This window comes from Azolla caroliniana, unplaced genomic scaffold, assembly GCF_043228905.1.
Source record: "Azolla caroliniana isolate FFs.n. ecotype wild unplaced genomic scaffold, voAzoCaro1.0.p SCAF_1335, whole genome shotgun sequence".
Lineage (NCBI taxonomy): Eukaryota > Viridiplantae > Streptophyta > Polypodiopsida > Salviniales > Salviniaceae > Azolla > Azolla caroliniana.
This window is the reverse complement of record NW_028231770.1, coordinates 1-9,747: the sequence shown is the minus strand read 5'-3', so window position 1 is coordinate 9,747 and position 9,747 is coordinate 1. Positions and strand designations below refer to the sequence as shown.

Here is a 9,747-nt window from a genome sequence, read left to right as displayed (position 1 = left end):
CTCGATTCGCAACAAAAAAACAGGATGGGTAACAATAGCAAACAACACTCGATTACGTGGGCATCCTTAATGAATTGATTTTTTTGAGGACATATGCTAAGGTGATTTTAGCAGTAATGATTGATTGAGATATAGCTTCTTGCCCTAATAAAATATTGAGGCAAGACATACCCGATTAACAACCACTAGTATGTACCAATTCTGAAACCAAGGACCATTTGGTATGAGCATAAGCTTTCCTCACACAATAAGCAATGCATGTTGTGTTTCTTGGGCATAGTCCATGATAATTTGAACATGAAACACATAATGCAACATCTTCCTACCCACAATGAGACCATTTTGACTTCAATGAATTAAACTACTATAAATATTTCTATAGTCGATTTACGAATACCTTCGTAAACACATTATACAAATTTGCCATCAAAGGAATAATCACACTATTGTTAAAATGACGGAAGTGATGGCAGCTTTGCTAACCAAATCGATAAAACCAACCCAACATAGTTGAAATATCCAAGTTAATAGTTGTTTCAAGATGCAAGAATACCGTGTATATATCCCAAGTGTCTTATTGTTAAGAAGATGTCAGAATCTACCTCTTCCTCGCCCAATATGCATTCAACTCCTTCCCTTCCCAATGGGGCTCATATTTGACGATGAAAATACAACCAATCGCATAAAACAACAAGAGAGCTTTGTTAGGAAACACAGCTTATGCTACGCTTTTGTGCTATACGAGGGCATGAAAGGTTGAACGTGGAGGTGTGTTCGGACATGTGGAGGGCCAGAGTGCCAAAAGGGAGAGGTGTTGGGGTGGCAATGAGGAAAAACAAATGGGCGGGTTAGGAGCCTCTAAGGGGGAAATAATATACATACAGATATGGGCCACCGTGAAGCCAAGGGGATTTCCAAGGAACCAATGAGAAAAAGCGGATGGGGATGATATATGTATGCATGCATGCATGCATGCATGTATGTATTGGTTGGATGATAAGAAAAAGCAGAGCGCGTGGTGCCGAGTCAGAAAAAGCGAAAAAGCGAAAAACAACGGTTCTGCGCGGGTGACTAGCGGTTTGTTGGAAAACCACCGGGGAATGAAGTTAGCGGATTCAGAAACAGATTAGTGGTTTTGGATGTGACTCAGCAAAAAAGAAAACCCTAAATGCATTCTCTGATGATCCGTTCCTCCCAGATTCGAACCATCGCCATCGCCATCGCCATCGCGAGCTTCTTCTTCTTCTTCTTCGTCGCCCCCGCGTAGACAACTTCACACGCGCAGGGACTACCCATCACACACACACACACAGAGACAGATGAGGCGCAGCAGTAGCAATGTGGCAACGCATGCATCCTCACCCTCCTCCCCTCAAATTCTCCATCAGGCTTCGACATGTCATCCGCAAAGCTCGACCACTATTCGGGAAGATCACAGGCTCAACATGATCCGCCCTATGCCACAGAGGTCTTCTCTTATACTTCAGCAGAGCCCGGCTATGGCGTCCAATAACCTTTTCTCAGTCTCTGCAGAGCTTCTATCCATCAGGCCTCCCACGATGATTAGGAGTACGTTAAGATCGCAAAGGTATATATGCAATCAAGACGTAAAACAGGATTTGTATATTATGCATTATTTTGATATCCATCGATGCAGGAAGGAGAGATTCTCTGTAGTTACACCATCTGTGCTACTTATACCCATGAATGTTATACTAACATACTGTTGATATTCGTGTGGTCTACAGTGCCATGTCTATTGTCGACGCTCATGCAGCGTATGCTGGCAGCGTTAATGACGATGTAAGCGCAATGTCTAAATCATGCGGAGCAAGCCATGAGATCTTGGATATTTTCCTGAACAAGGTAGTTCCAATATTATGTATAACCAAATCGTTGTTTTTTGCGAGTGCAGGGAATGGTGCTTAATTTGGTGCTACTCCTGTTACATGACAGGAGCTTTCTTCTGCAGAGAGAGATACAGCGCTTGCTTCTGATGATGATGATGATGTGAGAGGCAAGAGCTCATACGGAGTTAAAGATCTAATCTTCACAGGCTCTCCACCTTGCAGAGCGAGAAACCCCATGGCGCAGGATGCAGAATTCCATCATCTCCAGCTGTTGAATCCGATGTACCCAGCCATGGCAGCGCCATCTCCTGTTCGAGTCGAAGGATTTGAGTGCAATCAAGGTCTCAGTTATACAAGAAGTACAGACGCCATGGATACTGTGCAGAATAGTATAAGGTGTCGATCATACCTCTCCTCCTTAATGGCATGACCCTGTTCTGTACATATCCGTACAATTTGAAGGTTACTAAGATCCATATCCATATCCGTAGTAACCTTTCTGATTTATTTACATCCCCGGTTCATGTCAATGATTAATCTGCTGAAACATTTTAATCAGCAGCTTTGATTCATTCTCCTTGTAGCTACCTCTGATCGGAAAGACATTGATTGGGTTTGTATACATACAAACATGTACATAATAATACTGTCATTCTACACACGTATGTTGTCTATGATGTGGTAATTGCCATAAATTGACAATGTTAGGCAATCTGCAACGGTTCGGTTTCAGGTTAACCGGTTTGGCCATGTCCAAACCACACTGGTTAAGCCTTAACCGGTTTGGAAGTTTTCAAACTTGAACCAAATTGGTTTGGTTCGGCTTGAGCCAACCGTGCTCAAACTGGTTAAGGAAACTCAAGCCCGATCCAAACCTCCACAACTCCAAAGTGTTTAAAAACGGTTTAACAACTCGGTTTAGGCTTGAGCCGAGCCGTTTCCTACACCTAGTAATTGGATGAACCACTTTGTCACTACCTCACGGCAACACTCCCACATTATAAATCAGAGCATTTCAGGTCCACCATATTTGTAAGTGTTTCCATACTGTACATCGATCGGAGGCTGGTCAGTTGGATGTTCGTGCTACCAAGACCACGTGCATTTCCTCAACATAACCATCTTAGCAACAAGGTATATGGTCTGATATCCAAAGTAAAAACCGCGTTGAAAATTTCACACCCCACTCATCATGGTTGGATTCCCATTACTTTGGTTCAAGTTTGCCATCTTTGTAGTTCCACACCCCTCCTCATGGGGAAAGCTTAAAGTGAGGTGAAAACCTATACAATGCTAAACAATGTGTCACAAAAAGTTCAAAGCATGGCGAAAAACACACATTGGTATACATGTGTGAAAGTCATAATATTGAGAGGTCCCAAGCTCAATCCTCCATGGAGTAATATGTCATGAAATTCAGAGAATGGTACAACGTAAATGTATCATAGTCATAAATTTGAGAGAAACCAAGTCCTTATCCATAAATAAATCACAATTGGTGTCTCCCTTAGTAGTTAAAAATATATCTATTTATAGAATAACCACTCTTTCTATGGTTCATAAGTCACCAATTTTGGAACAAGGTTCATTAGAATTGGCATGGCATATAATGATCGCCAAAGGTGATAATATCTAGGAGGTATAAGAAACTTGATTCACACTTGATAATGATCTCAATGCATGTCAAGAGGATACACACTCAAGTGCTTTTTGTTGGTTAATTGGTTTCTTTGTCTAAGGTTGCAACTTGCCAAGCTTGGAGTATCATAGAGGTTATGAAGAATCTTGTGATGAGTGGACATTGAGTGTGATATCTACGGTATCCACTTCATTCAATGCAAAGGCATCTCTCATTCATTGAATCAATGGCAAAGTTGAACACATGCAATGAGTGTATTTACACATAAGTTGTGTGGTTGAGCTTGTTATCATGACATGCCCCTTTGAAGTTTGATCATGTCTTAAAAACCTAGAGAATGATGGAAACAATCCCTTATTCGAGAGTTCATGTTTCCATATGCACGTTCACTATTGTTTTGGTTTTGGTTTACTGTTAGAGCTTTATCCTAATGTAAGCAAAAGATAAGGAAATATAAGATAGGAAAATAGAGAAGACCAACAAAGAAGGGTGGCGATCCAACCAATCACCCCCCAACGAAGGGATTGAGATAAACTTGAGCCTTGATCGGCGTCCCATACCTACATATTGGCATCGAGTTGTACTTGGTGCGCACTTGCTACAAGAGTTGATCACCACAAGATCTGAGTCTCAACATAGTCGATAATGTATCAAATGAGAGTAGTTAGGCCTTATATTTATAGCCATATCTAAGGCCCCTAGGCAAGTTCACACTTTGCCTTAATGGGTTGTCTCAATCCCTAGGATTAAAAGTAATCCTCCCTTCTTTACACTCTCGATTAACCCTCACAAGTTGTCCTTGTGTGTAGAATACTATGAACTTACCACGAGATATTATATGGTCATGCCCGTAACATTTACCAAGTTCACATCTTGCAATATTCTTTGTGAAAATTACAATGAGATCATTTTGAGGTATTGATTCAACTCGAACCCTATTTTTTAGCAATTGCAAGGGTAGTTGTCAATGACACTCAAGCTATGAACGTTTACATCAACTAGTAAAGAAAACTTGAATCGTTCTCTCTTAATCATAAACTCACACAATTAATGCTTGTCAAAACATTTTTTAAAAAAAGTCAAGATTCACCTTGGTATTAATGAAAAGATGCCCAAAGGCTAAAAAAGAACCCATACAATAAAATATAACCCTCCTACCCACATCAACCAACATGTCTAGTAGTGGAAGCGGTCATGCAGGGTCCTTCCAAGGTGGGGGGCGGAAAAAGCCATCTTGGTGGAGAATATCTCCACTTTATTCTCTCCCCAAAAAAGGTGAAGACCTCTGCCTTTTTCCAAATTTCTCGAAAATGTTGTTGCTTATGAAACACAACATCAAGCTCACCAAGTATTGCATCATATTGACCTCTTAGAGTATGGAGGAGCATGAACCATATCTCCTTGACTAACTCAACCTCATTCAGCATAACTTTTTGAAATACACATTTACATCTTGCCTTCCATAATACCCTAACTACTAAAGATGATATCATAAACCAAACCTTGTCCTCTTCCAAACAATGGATTGGTGTAGTATAAGAGACCTCCGATACATATATTCCATCGAAGAGAAGGAGAAATCACCAACATTTTAAATGACTTAAAACAACAATAATACTTAAAATAATAATAAAGTAAGAAATCACCAAAATATCTCAACTTTGATTAATCCATATCCATTAGTAGTAGAAGACTTAATGCTTAAGGGTTTGAAGAGATTGAGTGAGTGCAGGATTGCTCCTAGCCCACATCTCTCTTGGTTGTTTTCTTAATTATTTCTTGAGCTCACACAGAGATAATCATATTAGGGGTGTTCATGTCAGTTTCTACTCTATTATCAAGGATGTGAGAAGGGACAAATGACAATTGTTTGGTCACCACAAACAAAATGCTAACCACTTGATGAACTTCATCCTTTCACAGTTGGGGTTTAATAATTTATAGATACTACCTTTATACTCTGGTATTACAATGTTGGTCTCTCTCTCTCTCTACACTTCTAGAATGAGTCTTTGAGTGTATCCTCTTGCATTAGAGGTGACACAAAGTGAATTGCCATTGGACCATAACTATCCCCTCAATCGTGTTTGCTACAATAAAGTGAAAGTGAAAGTTCTTGTGCATGAAGGCAATCGTAGCTTGAACATAATGTCACCCCAACAACTCTACAACGGTTGAATCCATAACAGGCGACAAGTGTGGTGTGTCGATAATATAAACACTTCAGGAATAAAGAAAGTCATACAAGGGGGCAAGTGACCGAATATGTCACTCGATCAAGAGAAGAATCAAGTTGTTTGGTTTAGGTACAACGAAAACATGGCCCAAAATACATATACCATACCTTCATGACGAGGGTGAGAACCACCTCTGAGCGAGAAAGGGTTAAAGAGGAGGCTTATGAATCTCAATCGGCATATGACAATGAAACCGTCATATCTTCATGAACTGTCCATGAGCATATCATGAGAACGATGGAGACAACAAACGTACACACACTTACACATACATACATACATACATACATACATACATACATACATACATAAATACATACATACATACATATGTCACATGTGCGTATCTATATACACACACTTGCATACATGCAAAGCACACTTGCATACATGCAAAGCTTAATACTTTACATGCTGTGTTCAAAACTGCTAATTACCTAAGGGAGAATCAGAAAATGCACAATCCCTGTTGTTGCAGGCTCAATGGTGATTCGAAGACAGGCTCCCTGCTGGCGAATAAAGCACTGCCTTTTGAAGACCGGAAGACACGCAGCTTCCGTGTGGACATGGAGGAGACGCCTAATTGCACTCTGGAAACCACCTGACAGAAGTTTATGATTCCGGCATGGTGGGACGAGGGATCATTATGGATCTCTTGTGGAAGGATTACTTCAAGGATCCTTCTCTGTGGCGCTATATTTATAGACAGGTAAGTATGAGCTCGTGGTTATGTGTGCGAGAGAGATGATGATGATGATGATGATGATATTTTGGCATCCTCAGAAAGGCAGAGATAAATGCATGGATTTTAATATCTTCCCTTGGAGTTCAAATATGATCTATGGGACCAAAAGTGAAACATTTTCATGTAGCATGTGAAGTTACGTGTATCAAAACGAATGCCAAATTAACATATTCAAAAGGCTAAATTGACTAATGAAAGATCTAATATATGCCCAATACTAAATTTTTTTAAGGAAAGACATTGTACCTAGGGAGAGAGAGGATGATGATGTATTATTATCCTATGGTGACTCATCTGCACATTGTTTGTGGAGATACTGTCCTATGGAAGAAGTCTGTGGTATCTGATTCCCTTTGTGTCTCGTGTGGTAACCAAAGTGGACCAGGTCAGCCTTTTCCGTCATCTATTGAAGGGCAATGTACACCGGTAAGAATTTTGCATATGTCTAGTGTTTGTAGGCTGGGCAGCTGCACGGGAAGTGTTAAGGTTTTGTCACGTCAAAGACAACATCATGACTAGTTGATTCTCTATTTATATCCATATGTGAATGGGGAGGCTTGGAGCACACATGATTGCATATGTCGAATAACCATGGTATGAGGTACCTGGAAGAATGCTTGTTGGCATTGTTGTCCTAACTTTGCTAGAGTTGTAGATTCTTGAGTGGGTCAATCTTTGGCATCTTGGATCATAGAGAAGTGCCTAATGGTGCTTGTAAATGTGACTTTAGGGAAACTTTAATCCACTTCTTCAACTTGGCCTCCTTCTAGAGTGACAACAACTTGTGGGCGAGTTGGTGCAGATGTGTGAAAGATCATGGCCTTATATTTCATGGGTTCACTGTGAGATGTTGTTTTTGGGAAAAATCATCCAGAGTATTAAGATATTCAGAGACCAAGATTTTACTATCAAGGTAAAGAAAAATGTAATTAGGTTACTTTGCTTCACGCTAATGGTGCTTGTTATGACTCTTGATAACCTCCTTCGACATCAAGCTCTTCCCAACACTTGCTCATATAATGCACATACTCACTGATATCATATCAGGGGGATTTCAAGTGCGTGGAGTTTCTGATGAAAACATTCCCTGGATACAAGGAAATCTTGTAGAAAATCCTCAAAGAAGCCAGATTCTCTTTTCTTTTGTACCTTTACTTGGTCCACCAAGCAACTTAACGTAAAGATGTGGCCAATGGTAAAGAAGGCTTGTTTGAATCCTACTTATCCTAAGGATCATATCTCTTCTACCTTGGGATAAGTTCTCAGTTCCACTTCAAGCACACGCTATAGATTTTGGCAAGTGAATGGCCAATGATGATGGCTCGATAGTTCCCAGGTTTGATTGAATCTCCTGATTTATGGATAAGCAGCGTTGTTTGCATGGTCCATGCGTTGTGAAGGCTCTCTACCAAGAGTCTATTGAATATGTGTGCAAGTAGTAGCAAGTGTCCTTGCCACATTTGAGGTGTTCAGCTTCTAGTCCTCTATATTCAGACACTCATACATACTGAAGGTTCCTGTTGTATCAGATGAAGGTGTGGCTCTGAGGGTTGTGTTGCAGGGATTGGTGATGGACATAATACTGGCTCTTCATGTAGAAATGTGATAATTGTGGTTTCTAGATCAGGATCAGATTTCTCTGATATACTGTCAAACAGTGGTGAATTTTTTGCTCATGAATATATAAATCCCAATACTGTGCTTCCTCATAGGCATCCTTTTTTGTCATATGATGGCACCATTTTCTTGCAGGTTGTGTATAATCACTTGGGTTGCTATAAATGCATTAATATTTTTCTTTGTTTTTACTATTTGGTTAGTTTTACTTCTCATATGCAAACAATAGGATATTACGAGGAAGTAGTGCAAATCTTTAAGAATTTAGTAGGAAATCTATATATTCCACCATATTGTGTTCATTTTATAAAATATTTTGGATTGGCAATTGTAAAATCCCCATCGGCATTTCATGAACAAGGGAACCTTTCTCCCAGTCCTGAGCACAGTTTTACAGTAGAACCAACAATAGATCCATTTCCATTGGTTGATTATATAGATGTCTTTTGGATGTGTTTGGTTCATTTTCCGCATGATAACAAGAATATGATTTCTGTTGTGTTCCTACAGAAAAACTCTACATTGCCAGATATTAAACACATAAATAATCATGAGTCTTTGTGGATTGATTTATGTTACAATCCATGTTGGGTATATGAAGAGCTGAGGAGGAGACCAATTATTTTCTCAACATATGAAGAGCTAATGATGGAGAAACCTTGCAAAAAAATTAACAATATGAACAAAGAGGAGGATTTTGCATTTATTACCTTACTGAAGGCTTGCGCCAAGAAGAAGGATCTTGATAAAGGCAGTAGACTACATGCTGATATTCAGGGAAGAGGCTTACTTGAAAAGAGTCCTTTTCTGGCTAGCAGTTTGATAAGTATGTATGCCAAATGTGGGGTTTTTTCTAAAGCACAAGAAGTGCTAGAGCAACTTACCGTCCGCAATGTAGTTTCTTGGTCTGCCCTTATTGCAGGGTATGTCCAACATGGACAAGGTCACAAAGCATTGAATTGTTTTGCACAGATGGAAAGTGAGGGTCTCTCTCCAGATTGTGTCACTTTTGCTTGCATTTTGAAGGCTTGTGGCAGTATTGGATCTATTGAAAAAGGAAAAGAGATTCATGACAAGATTGTAAGTAATGGCTTGCTGAAGAAGGATGTCATTCTTGGTAATGCTTTGGTTGATATGTATGTCAAATGTGGTGTGCTTGTAAAAGCACGACAAGTGCTTAAAGAGCTTCCTATTCGGGATGTGGTTTCATGGTCGACATTGATTTCAGGATTTGCTGATGAGGGGCAATTCCATGAAGCATTAGACTGCTTGGAATGGATGCAAGATGATGGTCTCTCTCCAAATGTAGTAACTCTCACTAGCATTTTAAAGGCATGTGGAAGCATAGAAGCTATGGAAAAGGGCAAGGAGATTCATTGTGAAGTAGTTCGTAGGGGGCTTCTACAGAAGGACATGGTTCTTGGTAATGCATTAATTGATATGTATGCTAAATGTGGATTTCTTGCTAAAGCAAAGCAAGTGTTAAACGAGCTTCCTGTACGTGGAGTAGTGTCATGGTCTGCTTTACTTGCAGGATATGCTCAATGGGGGCAATGTGATGAAGCATTGAACTGTTTCAAACAGATGCAAAGGGAAGGACTTTCGCCAAATGGAATAACCTTTGTCAGCATCTTGAAAGCTTGCGGGATGACAGGAGCT

The 9,747-nt window shown here is 40.0% G+C and overlaps 2 protein-coding genes across 2 annotated transcripts; both read left to right on the top strand.

Moving 5' to 3' along the window:
* The first annotated feature begins 1,323 nt into the window (after positions 1–1,323).
* On the top strand, positions 1,324–2,296 carry LOC147847221 (uncharacterized). Its single transcript, XM_087339433.1, has 3 exons — positions 1,324–1,588; positions 1,749–1,866; positions 1,957–2,296. The coding sequence occupies exons 1-3, from the start codon at positions 1,446–1,448 to the stop codon at positions 2,278–2,280; spliced, it is 585 nt and encodes a 194-aa protein (XP_087195559.1). The 5' UTR covers positions 1,324–1,445; the 3' UTR covers positions 2,281–2,296.
* Positions 2,297–6,174: 3,878 nt separating this feature from the next.
* Positions 6,175–9,744, top strand: LOC147847220 (pentatricopeptide repeat-containing protein At4g18520, chloroplastic-like; the record flags this gene model as incomplete). Its single annotated transcript, XM_087339434.1, has 2 exons — positions 6,175–6,435; positions 8,599–9,744. Coding segments are annotated over exons 1-2 (1,230 nt in total), but the record flags the coding sequence as incomplete, so codon positions are not given.
* Positions 9,745–9,747: the final 3 nt, after the last annotated feature.

Bases quoted from the DNA above. Each gene is read 5' to 3' on its own strand.
- LOC147847221 (XM_087339433.1), top strand. From the start codon at position 1,446: ATGATCCGCCCTATGCCACAGAGGTCTTCTCTTATACTTCAGCAGAGC. The intron at 1,589-1,748 runs GTATATATGCAA...TGTGGTCTACAG, and splicing joins AGTACGTTAAGATCGCAAAG to TGCCATGTCTATTGTCGACG. The intron at 1,867-1,956 runs GTAGTTCCAATA...GTTACATGACAG, and splicing joins TGGATATTTTCCTGAACAAG to GAGCTTTCTTCTGCAGAGAG.